Below are 25,201 nucleotides of genomic sequence, written 5' to 3'. Positions count from 1 at the left end.
GTTGTGAACCTTTTTCAGCTTAATTCTCAATTACTTCATCTCTACGGGTCTTGTCACTCACCACCGTGCCAGTCCAGCCTCTATCAAACTGGGTTAGGTACCAAGACACCTGACCGGAACCTAATTTACATTTTCCCTTACTTGGCAATGGGAGAATTGCCTAATTCCCAAATTACCCATGGGTTAAGAGCCACTGATCTATTGGAACTACCTTTGTTTTGAGCACATTTCACGATGTGATACAATTTTGCTCGAAATTTTTGTGCCATGGTTACATGGACTTTGTGCTCGGTGTGTCGGTGATGCAAACCTCAGAAACCTTTCTCTTCATTTTGAAGAGGAACCATTACTACTGGGATGACTTTATTTATAGTCAATATTATATCACTTGGCTGGCCTGCTGCTCTTACCTGCATGGTTGGCACCCTCGCTCGTCCAGTGTTGCTGTCTCAGGATGTTCACTACAGTATTTATCTTCCACGTTATTATTTTATTTTTTTTAGCTTCCCTCATCCGGCTGTTGTTATCACCATGTGCTTACTTTAATGAGCGGGATCATCGCCACACTGGTTTTCCTGTGAATGGTGGATCATATACACTATCACAGTCCTTAGTGCACTATCTCCACTAGCCCCTTCATTAGCCCCTTTACTGGATTTTTATATATATCTATTGTGGTACCATTTTTTTTTCATTTAACTTATTTTCAAGTTTTCCCAGCAATCACTGACGTCACTATTGTCTGCCTCTTATAGACTCACACTGCACTCTGTCGTGGTAGACTTGTCACCGCCACATTCATTCACGGTGACTTTTAAGTAATTACGATTCAAGCTTATAAGGAAAAAAATGAAGAGATAAATCAATAAATATTTAATGAGTGTAAATATACTTTAACACTTTCCTTTTTTCTACTTTACTTCTTTTCTTTTCTTTTTTTTATCCATTTTTCCATTGTTTGTGTTTGTTTTTTAGTTTCATTTTATTATTATTATTATTATTATTATTATTATTATTATTATTATTATTATTATTACAGTATTATTATTATTATTATTGTTATTGTTATTATTATTATATTATTATTATTATTATTATTATTATTATTATTATTATTATTATTATTATTATTATTATTATTATTATTATTATTATTATTATTACAAAAGTAAAAATAAAACACCAACATTCAACACGTAAATGTTTATTAAACTTTACAATATAACACAACTCTTAAACATTGGTACTTTATAAACATTTTTACAAGTCTTGTACTGAATTAAGGTGACAGATTAGCTGAGTCCCTCTCCTTCAACATTAGGATTTGGTCCCTTTAAGATTGGAAGTCATTATGATTGGAACCTGTAAAAAGGACTGGGGCCTATTATGACACCTCAGCTGATGAATTGGGGCCTATTTTACCCATCACTACTAATATAAACTACTACTATATACATCCTTACAATACAAATGGATTTAAGACACTAGACTCTGTGATTCAAACTTAACCCTGAACACACTCGTAGCTACTTGGCCTAAAATGAATCTTTATCCTAACTAATAAACCATTCTGGAAACTAAGGTAACAACATGGCGGTGAAGTAATAGTGTTAAATCTATCCTAAGGACTCAAGGTTTATATCGATTTCAGGAGACATAGTATTGAGAAACATCTACTAGGAGAATTCTTGTTGCTTTTGAGGGATGAAATCTTCCTCGTTATGAGGGTTAAGGGGTTCCGGTTCCTCTGTGTTCATTTCCTTCTTCTCCAGTTCGACTTCGTCTTCCTTATCACCGTACAGGTCCAGCTGCCGACTGTAGTAGAACACGACCAGGTCCCCGAACACCGAGATGAACGTAAACACTGTAAAAGTAGATGTCTCCCTTTAACATACTATTGTCATTAGTGTACTACTACTACTATTTTATTTATTACTTTTTTATTTTTTTTGAATGGCCTCCAGCCTCCCCCAATAGCCACACCTTCGCCACCATTTATTTACTTTAATATTAAATATCCTAATACATAATAAGCTATCCTATCTGTGTTAAATTAGTTGAGCCGCAGATCTATGCGGCATTCGGTGACTGTAGCCTCATAGTCAATATCTGCAGCAGTTGTCGGAGTAGGGGCAGAAGCTCTCGTTCCCCTGAGGCAGAGCAAAGCCGACCGAAGGAGAGAGAAGGACAGTCGACATCTCATCCAGGCTGTAACATAACTTCTGGGCTGCTGCTTCTGTTCGGAGATCAACTCCGCGAGTCTGGCGTAGAAACATCTTGCACTTGGGCCCATCCCACCAGAGGTTGTGAACACTAGAGGAGTGAAGCTGCCTTGATCAACGTTTTGAATTCTCTCCCCATACGCCCTTCTCTTGTCGTTCTCGTTCCTCCTATGTGCAGCATCGAGAGCTAGGTTACGGTGACAAGTGGCCATGGGATCAAAAATCCTGATGTCGAAGAAAGCTCGCTGTCCCCGCGTCCAGAATCCTCGAGCACTGACGTCCACACGGGCTTCGTTAGATGTGTTTGAAGTCCTGTGTTGGAAGATCTCACCATCCAGTGGAAGGAGGGTCGGTTCTACCATGACGTCCCGGCAGATTTCCTTCAACATATTTGCTGTGAGATCCCTTACCTCGTCATGCCTCATGCAAATGAAGCCCCCCTTCTTGCAGACCATGGCGTGATCGCCGTCATAGGAAGAGCCACACACGCATTGGGAGGGCAAACCATCCACTGGCCAACCGTACCTTAGAGCAATGGCATCTGTAAATTCTTGTTTGTTAAGGCTGAAACCATTTGCCCTTATCGGTAACGTAGTTAACCAGTTCGAGGCGCCCACCTCCTGCGCTATAGCTACTTTTTTTGTCAAATTTTCTGGAACCTGCAGCAATAGTTGCTGCAACATGTCATTTTGGCAGTGCTGCCGATCTGTTGTAATGGCCCTACGGATCTTATTTACTACTACTACTACTACTACTACTACTACTACTACTGCAGGTGAATAATTAATTAACAGGTGTGGGAAGTTATCTTGATATAGGGAACATACAGGTGTGTACATACCTGCAGGTACCAGGTGTATAATGGTCCTGAACTTGTCCGAGTCGTAGAGCCAACAGTTGCCATACACCCCACATGACTTATCCCACACCAGGCACGACGAGTCTGTGGGTACAACACATGTGTACAGTACGACCATGACACGTGTACGACCATAACATATTTACGACCATGACATGTGCACGACTATGACATGTGTACGACAATAACACGTGTACGACTATGACACGTGTACGACTATGACATATTTACGACCATGACATGTGCACGACTATGACATGTGTACGACAATAACACGTGCACGGCTATGACACGTGTACGACTATGACACATGTTCGACCATGACACATGTTCGACCATGACATGTGTACGACAATAACACGTGCACGGCTATGACACGTGTACGACTATGACACATGTTCGACTATGACACATGTTCGACCATGACATGTGTACGACCATGACACATGTTCGACCATGACATGTGTACGACAATGCAGCAATGAGGAATTGTGATGCGTAGTTGTTCAGTGTCACAAAATATGTTTTTGCAATATACAAAGACAATATTACGTTCCACGGACGTGCTTGGCGACCTGTGTTTGTTTATCTCGTCACCACGCCACCAGAGGGACACAAGGCAGATGGCTGACAGAAGACAGATGGCTGACGCAAGACAGATGGATGACACAAGACAGATGGCTGACGCAAGACAGATGGATGACACAAGACAGATAACAAGCACAACACAGATGGCTTACACAACACATATGGCTAACGCAAGACAGATGACGAATACTAGACAGATGGCTGATGCAAGACATATGGCTAATACTAGACAAATGGCTGATAAGACAGATGGTTAACACAAGACAGATGGTTAATACTAGACAAATGGCTGATAAGACAGATGGTTAACACAAGACAGATGACTAACACAAGACATATGGCTAATACTAGACAAATGGCTGATAAGACAGATGGTTAACACAAGACAGATGGCTAATACTAGACAAATGGCTGATAAGACAGATGGTTAACACAAGACAGATGGTTAATACTAGACAGATGGCTAATAAGACAGATGGTTAACACAAGACAGATGACTGACACAAGACAGATGGCTGACACAAGACATATGGCTAATACTAGACAAATGGCTGATAAGACAGATGGTTAACACAAGACAGATGGTTAATACTAGACAGATGGCTAATAAGACAGATGGTTAACACAAGACAGATGACTGACACAAGACAGATGACTGACACAAGACAGATGACACACAAGACAGATGGCTGACACAAGATAGATGGCTGACACAAGACAGATGACACACAAGACAGATGGCTGACACAAGATAGATGGCTGACACAAGACAGATGACACACAAGACAGATGGCTGACACAAGACAGATGACTGACACAAGACAGATGGCTGACACAAGACAGATGACACACAAGACAGATGGCTGACACAAGACAGATGACTGACACAAGACAGATGGCTGACACAAGACAGATGACACACAAGACAGATGGCTGACACAAGACAGATGACACACAAGACAGATGGTTGACACAAGATAGATGGCTGACACAAGACAGATGACACACAAGACAGATGGCTGACACAAGATAGATGGCTGACACAAGACAGATGACACACAAGACAGATGGCTGACACAGACAGATGGCTGACACAAGACAGAGACAGATGACACACAAGACAGATGGCTGACACAAGACAGATGACACACAAGACAGATGGCTGACACAAGATAGATGGCTAACACAAGATAGATGACACACAAGACAGATGGCTGACACAAGACAGATGGCTGATGCAAGACAGATGGCTGACACAAGATAGATGACCTTTTAGTTCTAAAACCCTTCTCGCCTATAATTCCTCCCCACTTACCTATAATTTCTTCCCATTCATCTATAATTCCCCCCTCCCCACTTACCTATAATTCCACCCCAATTATCTATAATTCCTCCCCACTTACCTATAATTCCACCCCAATTATCTATAATTCCTCCCCACTTACCTATAATTCCACCCCAATTATCTATAATTCCTCCCCACTTACCTATTAATTCCTCCCCACTTACCTATAATTCCTCCCCACTTACCTATTATTCCTCCCCACTTACCTATAATTCCTCCCCAGTTACCTATTATTCCTCCCCACTTACCTATAATTCCTCCCCACTTACCTATTATTCCTCCCCACTTACCTATAATTCCTCCCCACTTACCTATTATTCCTCCCCACTTACCTATAATTCCTCCCCATTCATCTATAACCCCCCCCCCTACTTACCTATAATGGCTCCCATGATTATAGGTGCTGGGATGAAGCCGAAGAAGCTAATGAAGACAGTTAAGGTGCCTAAAGCCAGACCCTTGTCTTCATCTGCCACTGACCTGACGAAGACAACAACACACACACACCATTTACCTGTCAGTGTGATCTTATGACTCTGAACTTATGACCTGATATATGACTTTGAACTTATGAACTGATCATATACATATGACTTTGACTTTGAACTTATGACCTGATATATGACTTTGAACTTATGACCTGATCTTATATTTATAACTTTGAACTTATGTCTTTAAAATACAGACGAAAATCTCTCTTAAATCTGATTATGGATAATTATATAGACTTCGGGAATTACTATAGTTTATAAAATATGACTTAAAATCTGAATAAAAAAAATCTGGGTTAAAAATCTGACTTACCTGAGGTGGATGACACTACTGCCGACCCTACCAGTAGATGACACTGTCTTGATGATGATCTGGATGATGAGGTAGTAGAAGAAAGTGTCACACGGCTCCGGACAGTACCCACTAGTACCGTATCCATTCGCGTCGTTGGACTGAAAACGAAATCCCTGACAGACACTGAACCAAAAGTAAACAGTACAATGATCTATGGAAAAGCACAATGAAAACCTCCATATAACGGACTTTTATCTCCATATAATCCGTTAATTGGGGTATCACTTCTAATGGATTCTCGATATAACGGACTTTCATCTCTATTTGGTTCGTTAGATGGAGGTTTCACATCTAACGGCCCTCGATATAACGGACTTTCATCTCTATATTGTCCGTTAAATAGAGATTTCACTATACAAACAATAGTTAACTTGAAATTCTTCGATAGAGCCGCCGTGAACGGGGTCAAATCAGGTAGGTAATAAAGTAACCTAATAATTTATAGATGAAGGAAATATCCAGGTGTTTAGTGCACTATATGTTACCTGGTTTAGTGGTGGACTGGAGGCGGTGAGTGAGTCTAACAGTGGAGGAGAAGAGATGTTGCTGGGGATACATTGGCAGCCACTGAACACCTGTAGTGATAAAAGCTCAACAGAGAGGGTGTAGGGGAGACGAATGATAAGAGACGAACAACAACAACTTCATTATAAAAATCATAATACGTGGTTTGAATAATAACAAAAAGATGTCAAAATTTCAAGGACGATCATCCATACAATTTAAAAAAAACTGGTTAAAATATTAATAAAAAAAAACTTGAGAATTAATCAAATTTCTTTCATATCTTAATTAAAATATGTTACCAAACACTTAATTACACTTGAGTGAAAATACGATAACATTATGATAGGTTTCAAAAGTTATATCTGACACGTGTGATGAAGGGGACACTGTCATATTGATATAATTTCCATACAGTACATGTTAGTTCATTCTATACAACTAAGTTATCATGTTAACACCTACTATACACCTGTCACGTTAACACCGACTATACACCTGTCACGTTAACACCTATTATACACCTGTCACGTTAACACCGACTATACACCTGTCACGTTAACACCTACTATAAAACACCTACTATACACCTGTCACGTTAACACCGACTATACACCTGTCACGTTAACACCTACTATACACCTGTCACGTTAACAACCTACTATACACCTGTCACGTTAACACCTACTATACACCTGTCACGTTAACACCTACTATAGTACTGTCATGCTGTAGAACTCACTATGGGACTGGCGGAGGTGTTGGCCTTGGTGCAGCCGGCGTAACAAGGGGAGTAGAAGACAGTGACTTGATCTTCAGCACACATAGGGGAGAACCTGTCAGAACACCCACAGTCCGCTGAACAATCCGGCACCGTCGACCTATACACGGAGAAGGTTGTCTGACACTCTGATTGGTGGGGAATGTTAGGGAGTTGATGCTGATTGGTGGGGAATGTTAGGGAGTTGATGCTGATTGGTGGGGAATGTTAGGGAGTTGATGCTGATTGGTGGGGAATGTTAGGAAATTGTTGCTGATTGGTGGAAAATGCTAGGGAGTTGATGCTGATTGGTGGAGAATGTCAGGTAATTGATGCTGATTGGTTGGAAAAAGTTTCGTAAGGTTAGGTTAGGTGGGTGATTGCAACGTTTCGGGAGACACAGAAGTGAGAAAAAATACAGAGGAGCAAGAAGATGAAAGGAGGAGCAAGAGCAAGAGGAGGAGGAGGAGGAGGAGATGATGGTGCAAGAAGGAGAAGAACAACAACAGCATCATCATAGCAAAAACAATAACAATGTACCACCACTACAGCAACAACAATAGATAAACAAATCAACAATCACAAGGAAAACAATATAACCCCCTCCCCCCCCACACACAAGAAAGCAACGTGGAACTAAGCTAAAATCATCTAACTTCCGCAAAACATTTTAAATCAATGTCTTGTCTCCTAACACTGTCACCTTCACGCTGAACAGATGACTGTCTTGCCTGAGCACGAACACATTATACACCATGGTAAACGGGGCATGATCGGGCATAATGGGGCATGTTGGGGCATATTAAGGGCGTAGTTTCCAGTGTGACGTATTATATAATGAAGAATATACATAACGTTACTGTATTAAAATTTATGTAAAGGTGATTTGTATACATGTGTTAGTACTAAGACTATACAATATTATCTATATGTGGCCTCGTGTGGATTTATTTCTCGCGTTAAGGTTTGTGTACATGTATATTTTCTCTACATTTGTACAGTAGCTAAAACAACTATCTGTGCAGGGGGGGGTCGACATGCTCTGAAATTTTACGTGTGACTAGTGACAGTTTTCATATACCAATATTTATCGTCTATGGTCTCATATTGTTTCCCACAAAGTTATGCACAGATAGTTGTTTTAGCTACTGCATACTGTACGTCTGTTTGTCTTAGCATTATTTTTCTTTTAATTTTGTGAGTTTATTATTTTAGATTTTTTCTGTCAGTTAATTTATTACCCCTTTGTTTTGGTTCCGATTTTGGATTTATTAATTTTTTGTGTTAGTTAATATTCAGTTCTTTGTTTTTTTTTTTTAAATTATCCACATGTGACTTTGTCCCTTAAGTCTCTGCTCTGGGGAAGAGGTAAGTGTTGTTCCCAGACGTCAGTTGAGTGTGTGTATGTATTTCCCTTCTTTAGTCATTGTCTTATTTTCCTCAGTTTACGTAAGTTTAGCTTATTGGAATTTTATCACATTCTCTTCTGCTTCCTTGTTCACACTTGTTTTTATTTTATAAATTTCGTTCATTGCGGAAATTTACATGAAGAGAGAGAGAGTTAACTCACCCATCAACAGGTCCCACAATGGTCAACTTAGGGCAGCCAATGAACATGAGGACGATAAACCCGGCGGTCAGGAACAAGGTCACGAAGATGTTGTACCCGGCCACGAACCTCGGCTTGGGACGTATCCACCTCAAAACGGCTCCGCCCACACCCGTACCCAGCACCACCGACGAGAAGCTGGCCATACCTAGGATGATAAAATGATTACAAGAGCTTTAGGAGATATGAGAGTACCGTAACGATGTACTGAACTGGATGATTATAATGGTTTACTGTATGATGAATAAAATGGTATACAGTGAACGAGGGGTATGATAATAATGTAACACTATGATGATGAGGATGATTGTGATGAGTGAATAATCATACCTGGACAGTTATGTGGGACGTATACTGTAGAGGAAGAATGTTGGGATGATGAATCACTCCGCCATGGAGGATGATCATGATGATGCAATGTCATGAAAAAGAGGTGAAAGGATGATTGTGGATCATTAGTTACTATACATTACTCATGAGAGCTCATCGTTATTCAACATTATTCATCATTACTCAACATGATACAGACCCGTATAGTAGTTGGCCTCGGTAGCACTTTTTCGAAACTGGTTCTCAAGATATTTTGGCTTGAAGTTCCAGTAGCCAGAGAGAGCGAGCACTATGGTGACGGTGTTGAAGAGGTTCCCCACCCAGAGCTTGTTGGTGAAGAGCCGTTTGAACGCCTTCTTCAGGTCTGCCGTGATGAGAGGTGTGATATACATGTGTTATAAATGATACATAATGGATCACAGGAAGATTTAGACACCCCTAGTTTATTCTATCATAAGAAGGTATGAACACAGAGGAGGTGACTCACTACTGAGGGTGGGTTTATACTCTATCTTCTTGGTCTTGGCCAGCGAGGCAAAGTACTCGACCCCTCTCCTGCCCCCAGCCTCCTTGTCCTTCTCCACCTGACGAAGCACCCTCTTCGCCTCCCTCCTCATCGACCCCGGCATCGTACGAGGGAACAGGAACAGCAGAGTACCCGCGAAGAACAAACCGCACCCGATGAACAGGCTCCCTGTGTGGGTGAGCGAGGGAGGAAGGAGATCATTATTGATACTTATGCCTGAGGTCGTCTGTGTAAAGTGGTCAGTACCGCATATATATATATATATATATATATATATATATATATATATATATATATATATATATATATATATATATATATATATATATATATATATATATATATATATATATATATATATATCATGTAGATCCTGGATAAGATAAATCTTGATAAAATCACACGGGAAAATGGAAACAACGGAGCACCTTAGCTTTCGTCTTTATTCAAGACATCTGAAGATGTCTTGAATAAAGACGAAAGCTAACATTCCCTATATATATATATATATATATATATTCGCCATGAGTTTTGTACCTGTGACACCTACATTGTAGGATAACCTCTCTCTCTCTCTCTCTCTCTCTCTCTCTCTCTCTCTCTCTCTCTTTCACACACACACACACACACACACACAAATTGGATTTATTTATGTACATATTGACATACACTTTCCTTTTGAAATTAACATTAAATTTCCTTTTGACAGGTGGTGGACATCCGTGAGTTCACCTGGCGTGCCACTCTGCCTTGTTGATTAAAGACACTATAACGTAAACAAGGTGAGTAGTATTAACAAGCACTGTTAAGTAGTTTGTGCTCACCTAGTTTTTTGATTGACCAAGAAGTTGACAGGATGTAAAATAATGGTAAAGTACTGTAATGCAGGTTAGGTTAGATTAGGTTAAGGTTGGGTTACGTTTAAGTTAGGTTAGATTTAATTAGTTTAGGTTAGGATGACACATGAAAGCAAAGGAAACCAACATCCAAAACTATCATGGTGTTATACTGACGGAAACCCAACTGTACATGTGCCGCCTTTACTCACCCAGCCACCAGGCACCCAGCCAGCGCGGGTCCATCCTGGTGAGGTTGGGGCTCTGGGTGGGGTCTATCCAGAGGGAGAGGCACTTACCCCCCACCAGGTAGCCTAGCACTGGCCCCAGGATCCTCAACAGCAGTGTGATGGCTGTAGAGGAGGAAGGATAACTGTCTTGAGGAAGTAACAGATTATTTTACACGACTTAACGCGACTATTCACCTTGAAAGAATGAAAAAAAAAATTATAAGAAGGAAAAGACGGCAGATTTCAAGGCTATGGAATACGAAAATAATTAATGAAGGAGAGGAAAAGGAAGACGGAAAGATAAAGAAAATATAATTAAAAGAAGAAACGTGACTCACAATAATAGATTGGATAGGACTTCTTGCTAACGTTGTCGTCCATGTAAGTGACTCCGATGGTGTAGAAGATGCTGATGGCGATACCCACGATGAACTGTGAGATGAACAGGAGGATGACAGGACCTATGTAACCCCCGCTGATGTCTGAATCCACACAGGTGTCCTCAAACTCAGAGTAACACACCTCTGTCTTCTCTGAAAGTTGACGACACCAGATAAAATAATGCGAACATTCTCAACAAGATCCACATACCAAAGAAAAATATAATGAACGCTGTAACCTGCTTGGGCAGAAACATATTGTTCGTCATTTTTTTCTAATAATATTTCATGGTAAATAATTTTGAAGTCAGAATTAGCAAAAAATATTCATAGTGCAGTACAAATTTATGACGGGTCTTCATGTATACAAATTACGTAGAATATATGTGAGGGTCGTCCTAGTCCTTAAAAGATATGGATTCGTCAGAACTGGGAGGGGGGACCTATTGCGAAAAAAACACCCATACTTGACTGGGGACAAACACCTACTGGCTTTCTTAGTTGAGTTAGAGATGACGGAGTTGACCAGGCCTGTGGTAGTTTCAACGATGTCTGCAGCGTCTTGGCCAGGCCCGTAGATAAAGTGGGGGGTGGCGCCGATGAAACACGATACCGCAGCACACATCACCCCAAAGGCCATCCACCGAGGACGATGACCGTAGTTGCCATAGTAAGCTAACAATATCGCCAAGATCACCTGAGAGATGTCGTTGCCGGAGAGAATTGTACCTGTTGGGGAGATTACCATGATGACGGGATGTTGGGATAGGTTACCATGACGACGGGATGCTGGGATAAGTTACCATGACGACGGGATGTTAATGGTGATAAATTTGATAAAACCGATGGTGATAACAGCATAAATAATAATGATGATAGTTATAATTATAATAACAGTAATATTAATAACTGCTATAATGTCTTAACAAAAAGGCCCACCTGTCATAACCGCCCACCTGTCATTACCACACCTGCCATAACCACCCACCTATCATTACCACACCTGTCATTACGACACCTGTCATAACCACACACCTGTCATTATCACCCACCTATCATTACCACACCTGTCATTACCACCCACCTGTCATTACCACCCACCTATCATTACCACACCTGTCATTACCACCCACCTATCATTACCATACCTGTCATTACCACACCTGCCATAACCACCACTATCATTACCACCTGTCTTTCACCTGTCATTTTTATAATCATGCCTATCATTACCTCCCCTATCATTACACACCTGTCATTACAGGCTGTCATTACCAAACCTGTGGGCACACACTATCATTACCACCTGTCATTACCACCTGCCATAACCACCACCTATCATTACACTGTCATTACCACACTGTAGCCCACCACACCTGTCATTACCCACCTATCATTACCACACCTGTCATTACCACCTGTCATTACCACCCACACCTATGTTTCACCACACCTGTCATACCACCTAACATTACCCACCTATAATTACACTGTGTTAAACCTGTCATTACCGCCTGTCATTACCACCTAACCATTACCACCTGTCATTACCACCTGCCATAACCACCACCTATCGTACCACACCTGTCGGTACACACCTGCCACGCTTTCCTATCATTACCTGTCGTACACCCACCTAACATTACGCCTGTCGTACCACCTGTCATTACCACCCACTATCATTCACCTGTCATTTACACCACCTATGTTACCACACCTATGTCATTACCACCTATCAGTACCACTGTCATTACAAACCTGTCATTACCAAACCTGTCATTACTACACCTATCATTACCACACCTGTATTACCACCTGTAACCACCCACTATCATTGCCACCACCTTATAATTACCCACCCATCATTACCCACCTGTCATTACCCACCCTATCATTACCACCTGGCATGTTCCACCTGTCATTCATTACCTATCATTACCTGTGTTCAAACTGTATCATTACACCTATCATTACCAAACCCATATAACCGCCCCTGCCATATACCCACCCTATCATTACCACACCTGCCATTACACCTGTCATTACAAACCTGTCATTACAAACCTGTCATTACCACCTATCATTACCACCTGTCATTACCCACCTGCAACCACCTATCACTACCAAACTTGTTACCACCTATCATTACCAAACCTGTCATAACCGCCCACCTGCCATAACCACCCACCTATCATTACCACACCTGCCATTACCACACCTGTCATTACCACACCTGTCATTACCACACCTGTCATTACCACCCACCTGTCTGCTTGCTGGTAAGTTTAAAACGCTTCTCGATGGTAGATATAGTGGAGACGTTGTATGTGTAGAACATGCCGAGGGTGAGGCCTACCATACAATATACTACCAGGTAGGCCTCCTTCCTCGCCAGGACCTGTAGAGAGAGAGAGAGAGAGAGAGAGAGAGTTTTAGTTAAGAATTACTATACATCAGAAAATATCAGGACCTGTGTTGTAAAAAAAATAATACGTGGTGTAAATTTGAAAATGTCACGACCTGCTGTATGTTGTAAAAAAAAACCTTTGCAGCGTATATCAGGTGTAAATCCTATAACATAAATCAAAGAGTGTAAATCATAAATACTCAGCAGGAGTGTAAATCAGAAATTCTAAACGTTATTTCAGGGTTGTGAGGAGTGATATCAAGTTTTTAAATGAGTCACTCATAAGAAGTAGTGTTAGTCATTACAAGGAACTTATTTATCTCTTAACTAACCTAACCTGTGTTAAAACCTTACACCTGTCTACTAATTCACCACACCTGTATGTTAAAACCTTACACCTGTCTACTAATTCACCACACCTGTATGTTAAAACCTTACACCTGTCTACTAATTAACCTCACCTGTATGTTAAAACCTTACACCTGTCTACTAATTAACCTCACCTGTATGTTAAAACCTTACACCTGTCCACTAATTAACCACACCTGTATGTTAAAACCTTACACCTGTCTACTAATTAACCTAACCTGTGTTAAAACCTTACACCTGTCTACTAATTAACCACACCTGTATGTTAAAACCTTACACCTGTCTACTAATTAACCTCACCTGTATGTTAAAACCTTACACCTGTCTACTAATTAACCTCACCTGTATGTTAAAACCTTACACCTGTCTACTAATTAACCTCACCTGTATGTTAAAACCTTACACCTGTCTACTAATTAACCTCACCTGTGTGTTAAAACCTTACACCTGTCTACTAATTAACCTCACCTGTGTGTTAAACCCTTATACCTGTCTACTAACCTCACCTTAGTTAATACCTTACACCTGTCTACCACCTTACACCTGTCTACTAACCTCACCCTGTGTGTTAATACCTTACCTGTAGCCATCTGGGTTTAAATGGTCCAATCCCACAGTAGGTGTGTTTTAAGTCCTCCTGAGTGTGGATCAAAGCCCTGGCCTGCCAGATGGACTCCTCACTGGGCTTGTGCCGGTTGTCGTTACTGTCACTCAGTTGTTTCAGGAAGGTGGGCTTAGACAGGCGGCCGCTGGGCTTCTTCTTCTGTTTATCCATGAGCCCGTTTTGTTCAGGGGTCATAGTTAGTCCTGTAATACAAGGATGAGTCTAGAGACAGACAGACCGACAGACAAGAGAGACGGAGAGAAAGACTGACAGAGAGATAGAGAAAGAGACAGACAGACAGACAGATAAGAGAGATACAGACAGACACAGACAGACAGACAGATAAGAGAGATACAGAAAGACACAGACAGACAGACAGATAAGAGAGATACAGAAAGACACAGACAGACAGACAGATAAGAGAGATACAGAAAGACACAGATAGACAGACATATAGAGAGAGACAAACAGACAGACAGACAGACAGATAAGAGAGATACAGAAAGACACAGACAGACAGACAGACAGACAGACAGAGAGACAGACAGACAGACAACCAGACAGAGAGCCAGACAGATAAAGAGAGATACCGACAGACACCCGAGGTTTCTAACACCCACCCACCAGTACAGTGCTGTGGTCATTAAACCCAACAAGTGTTCTTATCTTGAGTGTCTTCTCTACCTTCACCAAGTGACCCCGGGGAGTCAACAGGTACATCGCCTACACTCTCTGACGCACTTAACACTCTTTTTGACGCACTTAACACTCACTTTGACTCACTTAACACTCTCTCTGACGCACTTAACACTCTTTTTGACGCACTTAACACTCACTTTGACTCACTTAACACTCTCTAATTCACTTAACACTCTCTCTGACTCACTTAACACTCTTTTTGACGCACTTAACACTCACTTTGACTCACTTAACACTCTCTCTGACGCACTTAACACTCTTTTTGACGCACTTAACACTCACTTTGACTCACTTAACACTCTCTCTAATTCACTTAACACTCTCTCTGACTCACTTAACACTCTTTTTGACGCACTTAACACTCACTTTGACTCACTTAACACTTTCTCTAATTCACTTAACACTCTCTCTGACTCACTTAACACTCTTTTTGACTCACTTAACACTCACTTTGACTCACTTAACACTCTCTAATTCACTTAACACTCTTTGATGCACTTAACACTCTCTCTGACTCATTTAAAACTCTCTGACTCACTTAACACTCTCTCTGACTCACTTAACACTCTTTGATGCACTTAACACTCTCTCTAACTCACTTAACACACTCTTTGACTCACTTGACACTTTTTCATGTACTTAACACTCTCTGACTCACTTAACACTCTCTTTGACTCACTTAACACACTCTTTGACTCACTTAACACTCTTTCATGTACTTAACACTCTCTCTGACTCACTTAACACTCTCTTTGACTCACTTAACACTCTCTTTGACTCACTTAATACTCTTTCATGTACTTAACACTCTCTCTGACTCACTTAACACTCTCTTGACGCACTTAACACACTCTTTGACGCACTTAACACACTCTTTGACTCACTTAACACTCTTTCATGTACTTAACACTCTCTCTGACTCACTTAACACTCTCTTTGACTCACTTAATACTCTTTCATGTACTTAACACTCTTTCTGACTCACTTAACACTCTCTTTGACGCACTTAACACTCTCTTTGACTCACTTAACACTCTTTCTGACTCACTTAACACTCTCTTTGACGCACTTAACACTCTCTCTGACTCACTTAACACGCTTTGATGCACTTAACACTCTATCTCTGAACTCACTTAACACTCTTTGATGCACTAGACTCTCTTTGACGCACTTAACACTCTTTAATGCACTTAACACTCTCTCTGACTCACTTACACTCTTTGATGCACTTAACACTCTCTCTGACTCACTTAACACTCTTTGATGCACTTAACACTCTCTCTGACTCACTTACACTCTTTGATGCACTTAACACTCTCTCTGACTCACTTACACTCTTTGATGCACTTAACACTCTCTCTGAACTCACTTAACACTCTTTGACGCACTTAACACTCTCTCTCTGAACTCACTTAACACTCTTTGCCGCACTTAACACTCTCTCTGAACTCATTTAACACTCTTTGACTCACTTAACACTCTTTGACGCACTTAACACTATTTTACACTCTTTTGACGCACTTAACACTCTCTTCTGAACTCACTTAACACTCTTGCCGCACTTAACACTCTCTCTCTGAACTCATTTAACACTCTTGACGCACTTAACACTATTTGACGCACTTAACACTCTTTTGACGCACTTAACACTCTCTGAACTCACTTAACACTCTTTGCCGCACTTAACACTCTCTCTGAACTCATTTAACACTCTTTGACGCACTTAACACTATTTGACGCACTTAACACTCTTTGCCGCACTTAACACTATTTGACGCACTTAACACTCTTTGACGCACTTAACACTATTTGACGCACTTAACACTATTTGACGCACTTAACACTCTTTCACGCACTTAACACTCTCTCTCTGAACTCACTTAACACTCTTTGACTCACTTAACACTTTTTGATGCACTAAACTCTCTTTGACGCACTTAACACTCTCTCTCTGACTCACTTCAAAGGTACACCCTCACTAGTATACCCACACTAGGTATACTGTACCTCGTAGGCATACCTGTCGTCTGTGTATTGCTCACACTGAATTGACGTAAACTTGTTTGACGATTTTACTGAATCTCTCTCTCTCTCTCTCTCTCTCTCTCTCTCTCTCTTTGGACCAGATGACAGATGTATATAAGTTTACATTAACAATAATGTTAACACATAATAGTAAACAATATTTTTGGGTGAGACTTAGTGTACACAGACCACTGGACCTGAACCTTAGACTAGAGTAAATAAGATAATTTATAAGATGTGACTTAGCAGTATTAATGACCAATAGTGTTAGTGTGTCACTGACGACAGGTAGCGAGGAATACCTGTCGGTGTGGTAGTGCTGACAGTGAGACGGCAGTAGCTGTGGTGGGCTGTGGCTGCTTCGGTGGCCTGTGGTGGATTGTTGATACTGTGATGGACTGTGACAGCGGTTACAGCTGTGGTGGACTGTTACAACAGTAGTGATTGGCTCCTGTGACAGCTGTGGTGGACTGTTACAACAGTAGTGATTGGCTCCTGTGACAGCTGTGGTGGACTGTTACAACAGTGTGTGATTGGGCTCCTGTGACGTGGTGGACTGTGATTGGCCCTGGACAACAGTGATTGGCACAGTTGTGGTGACTGTTACAATAGTGGTTGGCTCCTGTGACGGCAGCTGTGGTGACTGTTACAACAGTAGTGATTGGCCTGCTGACGGCTGTGACAGCTGTGTGGTGGACTGTTACAACAGTGATGATTGGCTCCTGTGCAGCTGTGGTGAACTGTTGCGGTGGTGATTGGCTCTTAACCGACTCTGTGACAGCTGTGGTGGACTGTTACAACAGTGGTGATTGGCTCCTGTGACATCCGTGTGGACTGTGGCTGTGGTGGACTGTGGCGGCTGTGATGGACTGTGGCAGCTGTGGTGGACTGTGGCGGCTGTGGGACTGTGGCGGCTGTGGTGACTGTGACAGCTGTGCGGTGGACTGTGACAGCTGTAGAATCGGCAGCTGTGGTGGACTGTGGACGTAATGGCATGACCAGGACTGTGGCGCTGGCGGTGGACTGTGGCAGCTGTGGGTGGACTGTGGCATGTGGTGGACTGTGGCGGCTGTGGTGGACTATGACGGGGTGGTGGACTGTGGCAGTTGTGGTGGACTGTGGCAGCTGTGGTGGTGTGGCGCTGTGGTGGACTGTGGCGGCTGTGGTGGACTGGCGACGACTGGTGGCGGACTGTGGCAGCTGGCGGTGGACTGGTGGCGCTGGCAGCTGTGGACTGTAGCAGCTGGACTGGCTGTGGACTGGCGCTGGTGGACTGTGGCAACTGTGGTGGACTACCGGCAGCTGTGGTGGACTGTGACGGCACAGCGGTGGCTGTAACGGCTGGCTGGTGGACTGTGACTGGCAACTGTGGTGGACTGTGGTGGACTGACAGCTGTGGTGGACTGTGGCAACTGTGGTGGACTGGTGGACTGTGGCAGCTGTGGGTGGACCGTGGCAGCTGGCAGTGGGCTGTGGCGGCTGTGGTGGACTGTGGCAGATCTGGGTGGACTGTGCGGCTGTGGTGTTGGACTGGCAGCGATGGTGGACTGTGGCAGCTGTGGGTGGAATGTGGTAGCTGTGGTGGACTGTGGCAACTGTGTGGACTGGCGGCTGTGGTGGACTTCTGACGCTGGTGGACTGTGGCCGCGGCGGTGGTTCCAGCGACCCGCTGTGGTGGACTGTGACCGCTGCAGGCTGGCTGTGGCAGCTGTGGTGGACTGTGGCAGCCGTGGTGGACTGTGGCAGCTATGATGGACTGTGGCGTGGCGGTGGACTGTAACAGCTGTGGTGGTTGGTAGCTGGGTGATGCTGACTGTGGTGGTGCCGCAGCTGTAGTGGTATGACGGCTGTGGTGGACTGTGGCGGCTGTGGTGGACAGTGGCAGCTGTGCGGTGGACTATGACAGCTGTGGTGGACTGTATGTGGTCAGCGCTGTGTGTGGCAGCTGTGGTGGACTATGACAGCTGTAGGACTGTTGGTCTGTGGAGCGGTGCTGACTGGCTGTGGTGGACTGACAGCGCTGCGGTGGACTGTGGCAGCTTGTGACTGGATGCTGGCGGCTGGCGGTGGACTGTGACAGCTGTGGTGGACTATGACAGCTGCAGGTGGCGGACTGTGGCAGCTGGGAGGACTCGTGACAACTGTGGTGGGACTATGACAGCTGTGGTGGTCTGGCAGCTGTGGTGGACTGTCGCAGCTGTAAGTGACTGACAGCTGTGGTGGACTATGACAGCTGGCAGTGGACTGTGGCAGCTGTGGTGGACTGTAGCTGTGGTGGACAGTGGCAGCTGTGGTGGACTGTGCAGCTGTGGTGGTGTTGACAGCTGTGGTGGACTGTGACATTGTGGTGGACTGCCCGTGGTGATGCTGATGCCAGACTGGGTGGGTTCTCAGGCTACTCACCCACACCCTCATCTTTTCTCCCTCAGTCTCCTCCTAGACCCTCCCTCCCTCCACCCCTCCCTCCCTCCTACCCTCCCTCCCTCCTACCCCCTCCCTCCCTCCTACCCCTCCCTCCTCCCTCCCTCCCACCCCCCTCCCTCCCTCCCCCCTCCCTCCCCCTGCCCCTCCCTCCTCCCCACCCTCCCCCTCCCTCCCCCCCCTCCCTCCTTCCCTCCTCCCCTCCTACCCCTCCCCTCCCTCCCTACCCCCCTCCCTCCCTTCCCTCCTCCTACCCTCCTCCTCTACCTCCACCCCCTCCTCCCTACCCCTCCTCCCTCCTACCTCCTCCCTCCTACCCCCCCCTCCTACCCCTCCTCCCCCCCTCCCTCTGCCTCCTCCCACCCCCCCTACCCCCTCCTTACCTCCCTCCCTAACATAACAGTATTGCATGTGTAACTACGAAATGACCTCTAAAATGAGGTCCAAACACGGATCCAGAGGGTCACGTTCTGGCTGACAATAAAAGCATGACTGGCAATAAGCTTTAACCACTTGAATATTAGCCCTACATCCCCCGCCAGCTTAATTCACCTGCGGGGTTAGGTTACGTTACCTTATGTTGCATTACAGTAGGTCAGATTAGGTTAGGTTAGATAGGTTAGGCTAGGTTAGGTTAGGTTAGGTTAGATATGTTAGGTTAGATTAGGTTAGGTTAGATTAGGTTAGGTTAGATATGTTAGGCTAGGTTTTATGAGGGTAGGTTACGTTATGTTACGTTAGAATAGGTTAGATTAGGTTAGGTTAAGTAAGGTTAAAATAGCGTTAATATGGTTACTCTTAAGGTGAAGTTATGCTGGGGTGGTGATTCTTAAGTAATCCAAGTTTTGCAAGAAGACATGTCAGTGTTGTGAGGCTTACCTCGACGTAGTTGTTGCTGGATCATGATTACAGTTCAGGAGTTGAGGATGGAAAGAGGAAGGAGAGAGAAGAAAACAATATTAACAGGATATACGCTTCAAGATCTTCCTTTATTCTTTTAAACGAGATGTGACTAATTCAGGTTCTGTATGCTAAAGATTTTATGTAGATTGTTACAAGACTAGCGAGATTCCCCTAAAATTATATCTTGCGGATGTGAGACCTCACTTGGAAGATGCGGTTTATTTCTGGTCACCGTACTACAGAATGATTATTGAATCCCTAGAAAGCATACAGAATAAAATGACGAGACTAATCCTGGGCAATAGGAACCTTGAGTAGAGAGACAGATTAAAGCATCTTAATTTTCACTCCCTCGAGAGACGTAGAGTGAGGGGCGATATGATCAAGGTGTTTTAATGGAAGTCAGGGTTAAACAAAGGTGATATAATAAAGGTACTTAAATTATCCAACCAGGAGCGATCTCGTAACAATGGTTTTACATCTGAAAAATTTAGATTTAGGCACAAGATAGGTAAACATTGATTGGGAAATAGAGTAGTGGATGAGTGGAACAAGTTACCAAATATCATCATTAACTCGAGCACGCTGGATAGCTTTAAACAAAGGTTGGACGGATATGTAAGCGATCGGGGTTGGGTGTAAACGGGACTGCCCAGTATGGGTCAAGAGGCCCTCTGCAGTTTCCTCCATTCCTACGTACTGTCCATGTTCGGTGAGGTAAGACACTATATAGGTGGTACTGTCCATGTTGGGTGAGGTAAGACACTATACTGTATAGGTGGTACTGTCCATGTTGGGTGAGGTAAGACACTGTATCGGTGGTACTGTCCATGTGGGGTGAGGTAAGGCACTGTATAGGTGGTACTGTCCATGTGGGGTGAGGTAAGGCACTGTATAGGTGGTACTGTCCATGTGGGGTGAGGTAAGGCACTATATAGGTGGTACTGTCCATGTAGGGTGAGGTAAGACACTGTATAGGTGGTACTGTCCATGTTGGGTGAGGTAAGACACTGTATAGGTGGTACTGTCCATGTGGGGTGTAAGGTATAGGTGGTACTGTCCATGTGGGGTGAAGGCACTATATAGGTGGTACTGTCCATGTAGGGTGAGGTAAGACACTGTATAGGTGGTACTGTCCATGTGGGGTGAGGTAAGGCACTATATAGGTGGTACTGTCCATGTAGGGTGAGGTAAGACACTGTATAGGTGGTACTGTCCATGTGGGGTGAGGTAAGGCCCTGTATAGGTGGTACTGTCCATGTAGGGTGAGGTAAGACACTGTATAGGTGGTACTGTCCATGTGGGGTGAGGTAAGGCACTGTATAGGTGGTACTGTCCATGTGGGGTGAGGTAAGGCACTATATAGGTGGTACTGTCCATGTAGGGTGAGGTAAGACACTGTATAGGTGTTACTGTCCATGTGGGGTGAGGTAAGGCCCTGTATAGGTGGTACTGTCCATGTAGGGTGAGGTAAGGCCCTGTATAGGTGGTACTGTCCATGTAGGGTGAGGTAAGACACTGTATAGGTGGTACTGTCCATGTGGGGAGAGGTTAGGTTAGATTAGGTTGCACTGTCCATGTGGGGTTATTTTACTCTAAAAACTTTATTGACAAAGCTTGGAGTACAGTTTGCCTATTCTGAGTAATTAATTCAGGTCTTGACACTGAGGGTGGTATCACTTCTCACTACTAACTTGTGGTTGTCTCTAAAAACACTGAATATAGAATGGTACTGCATTATTATTATTATTATTATTATTATTATTATTACTATTATTATTATTATTACATTTTCGCCCCCAAGGCCCCGATGTGGGTCAGTGACCTGTGCCCGGATGGGCTAATACTGTAAAAAAAAAAAAATGGCAGCATTACCTCTCTGCGTCGCACCAAGAAACCGGGATGTATAGATGATGAATTTGAAAGTAAAGACTTTTGGTGTTGTTGATATATGGTACTGAAGAAGAACAAGAAGAAGAAAGAATAAGGTCTACCTATCAACCAGACAACAGTTGACAACCGTGTTGGTTGACTTTCGTATAGGAGGTGATGGCAAAGTGTAAGCTCTGGTGTTGGTACTAACAGCAACAGTGGTATATTAGTTATAATAACAACAACTGAGCTAGCAGCAAATCCCACAGCAGCAGGAATGATATCAACCATTAAGGGAGGGTCAGGCGGGGCGTGCTGTCCCAGGATCACAAATGACCATCTTGGCGCCGCTTTTATTCTATCAGATGCTGCATCGTCATCACTAATATACGACCATACGTAGATTCTCGGCAGCTGTGTAACGACAGAGAGGCGGCACAGCATCGAGAACTTTCATAGGGATGAGTCTTATACTGACCTCAAGACCCCCAGACTCCTTATCCCGTACGCCCATGATATCAGCGATAATTAAACTGGCGTAAATTTAAAGATTATTTAAGTCTATATCTTTGTTATTTCTTCTAAATCATAACTAAATATAGTTAAACTGAAGGGGGTATGCATGACGAATCTTGTCGTATTCTTCAACACGATAGGAGCAATAATTCTCTCCGTGATTTTTTTTTTTTTTTTATTTCTATCCTCTTCGCCACTGATGGGCTCGTTAGCCGCTTGGACGATCGGTTACGTCTCTGTTACACAATGTTGGCAAATACTGGGCATGCACTGGCTCCTGAATGTATCTGAACCTGCTCTAGTGCTAGGTAAAGTCTGGGTTTGAAAAAGCTCACACTCGGTGCCGTCACAACTCTCTCTGGCAGATTGTTCACATTCAGTCTCTGCTAATGCTGTTTCTTCGTTCCATTGGGACATGTGATACGCCTCCTTACTGTTGGTACGACCTATGTGCATCCTCTACACTTTGTAACGTTGAATCTTCGCAGCCATTTCTTCGACCACTCTTGAAGCTGACAAAGATCTTTCTGTAGCTCTTTCCAGTCCGTTTGGTTCTTAATATCCCTGAACAACTTGGCATCGTCCGTAAACTTTTTTTTTCTATTTTACTGGGAAAGGACCACCCGGGCACAGGTCATCGACCCACAAAGAAGCCGGGGGGAGTGGTAAGAGTATAACAAAAATAAAATTAGACGAGAAAAAGGCTTTGTTAATCTACACCACAAAGTTGCTGGAAAACCATATCAGGATGTCATATCATGTCATGTGTTACGGTCTGGGCTTTCAGAGAGAATTATTTAGGTACCCCTTATTATACCATCATACTCTGTTATCTCCATTAGCTATAGTTCGTATAAATTATTTGTTTCTACTTATAATACTGTATGTTGGGAAAAGTATTCATAATATTTTGATGTTTCCATTATTTTATTAAATTATAGCGCATATTTGTAATTAAAAATATTAAAAAAAATTGTCCGAAACTAGATATTATATATCGGTTAGAGGGCGCAGTAGCGTCTTTTCATATTTTCGCGCACGTAAATATAGCAGCAAGTGTCCCAAGGAAAATTGGTTTGTATAGCTGTAATATTGTGTTGTGTGTTAATATGATGGAGTTATTTGCAGGGATTATGGTGTTGTTAAAGAGAGAGAGAGAGCCAAATATTTGTTGTGAGGACATTTTGGGGAATGTAAAAGACATGGTTCCTGCTGCCAGGAGTTTAACGTGTAGGCAGGGGGCTATGTGACCGCTATTCGGCCGAGTAGCCATTGACTATTCACCGTGGATTTTCTATATTTTTATTGTGTATTGTATATTCATTATTGTACCATGTGAATAAATATTTGGTAAATTTGAATTAGGGCACACAACTCTGTTAGAAAGTCAAAACTATGTTTGTCGAGTGTATTTTTGAGTGCTTTGATTGGTTTTGACTTTGATTTCCGTCGGAAATTGCCTGTATTTTAGTTATCGGGGGTTTTGAGTGGGGAGTTTTCCGACAAAAATACAAAAACATATAAACCGAACCTTTATTTGGATGACCTAAAGTGGGTATTATTGTATTTCCACACCCAACATTCCTACCCCTAATCTATTATCATATTCGAAAAAGACGTCTAATTATAAGATAATTTTCTTCTATTACATTACCGTCGCAAATGTATAATAACGAAGAACTTGCCAAAAGTGTGTAACAGAGACGTGACCGATCGCCCAAGCGGCTAACGAGTCGATCAGTGGTGAAGAGAATAAAAGTAAAAAAAGTAAAAATAAAGAGTCAATTGAGAGTTTAACGATAGTAATCAAAATGGATGAAATGAGTGTCTATATTGTACAGGGATTGTGTCATTCATTTCAACTTGTGAGGAACAAGAGTGAGAGAGAGGAACACGTCCTTAAGTTCAATTAAAACATATTAATAATATATTGGTGTTTTATTTTATAATTAACAATCTGATTCTAAGGTCATTATTTAGTTACATCAAGATTGGCTATTCTTCACTCCCTGATTATTAAACACCCCAAACTAACCTAATCCTAAGTTAACCTAACCTAATTTAACCTACTCTAATCCAACCTAATCACATCTTACACAACCTAAACTAACCACATCACCAAACTTCCTACAGTTTAATTGACCATCGGGTGTTTAAAGTTAATGTGACGAAATGGTGATAGGTACTCGAACACCCTTCTTATGTGTGCCTCAGGGCCAACAGGACATGAACCTAGGACGTAATTTATGAGGTACTCATTATTCAAGAATGATTAAATATTAATAAGATAATTAGTATTTAATCATTATGAATTTATATGTGAAAGTTAATTAATTTTTAATAATTATTG

General features: G+C 42.7%; 1 protein-coding gene across 1 annotated transcript in view; it reads right to left on the bottom strand.

Moving 5' to 3' along the window:
- Positions 1-17,681, bottom strand: part of LOC121862027 — a 31,362-nt gene extending 13,681 nt beyond the window's left edge. Inside the window, 16 exon segments of the mRNA XM_042359958.1 lie at positions 411-517; positions 1,678-1,864; positions 3,064-3,165; positions 5,391-5,494; positions 5,819-5,958; positions 6,346-6,435; positions 7,107-7,245; positions 8,695-8,881; positions 9,263-9,427; positions 9,551-9,757; positions 10,638-10,778; positions 10,994-11,188; positions 11,525-11,764; positions 13,301-13,433; positions 14,392-14,618; positions 17,442-17,681. Of these exon segments, the coding sequence (XP_042215892.1) occupies positions 411-517; positions 1,678-1,864; positions 3,064-3,165; positions 5,391-5,494; positions 5,819-5,958; positions 6,346-6,435; positions 7,107-7,245; positions 8,695-8,881; positions 9,263-9,427; positions 9,551-9,757; positions 10,638-10,778; positions 10,994-11,188; positions 11,525-11,764; positions 13,301-13,433; positions 14,392-14,610 (2,356 nt within the window). The 5' untranslated portion in view covers positions 14,611-14,618; positions 17,442-17,681.
- Between the last annotated feature and the right edge of the window lie 7,520 nt (positions 17,682-25,201).

The sequence above is a fragment of the Homarus americanus genome, unplaced genomic scaffold, assembly GCF_018991925.1.
Source record: "Homarus americanus isolate GMGI-L3 unplaced genomic scaffold, GMGI_Hamer_2.0 scaffold25013, whole genome shotgun sequence".
Lineage (NCBI taxonomy): Eukaryota > Metazoa > Arthropoda > Malacostraca > Decapoda > Nephropidae > Homarus > Homarus americanus.
This window is presented reverse-complemented; position numbering and strand designations above follow the sequence as displayed.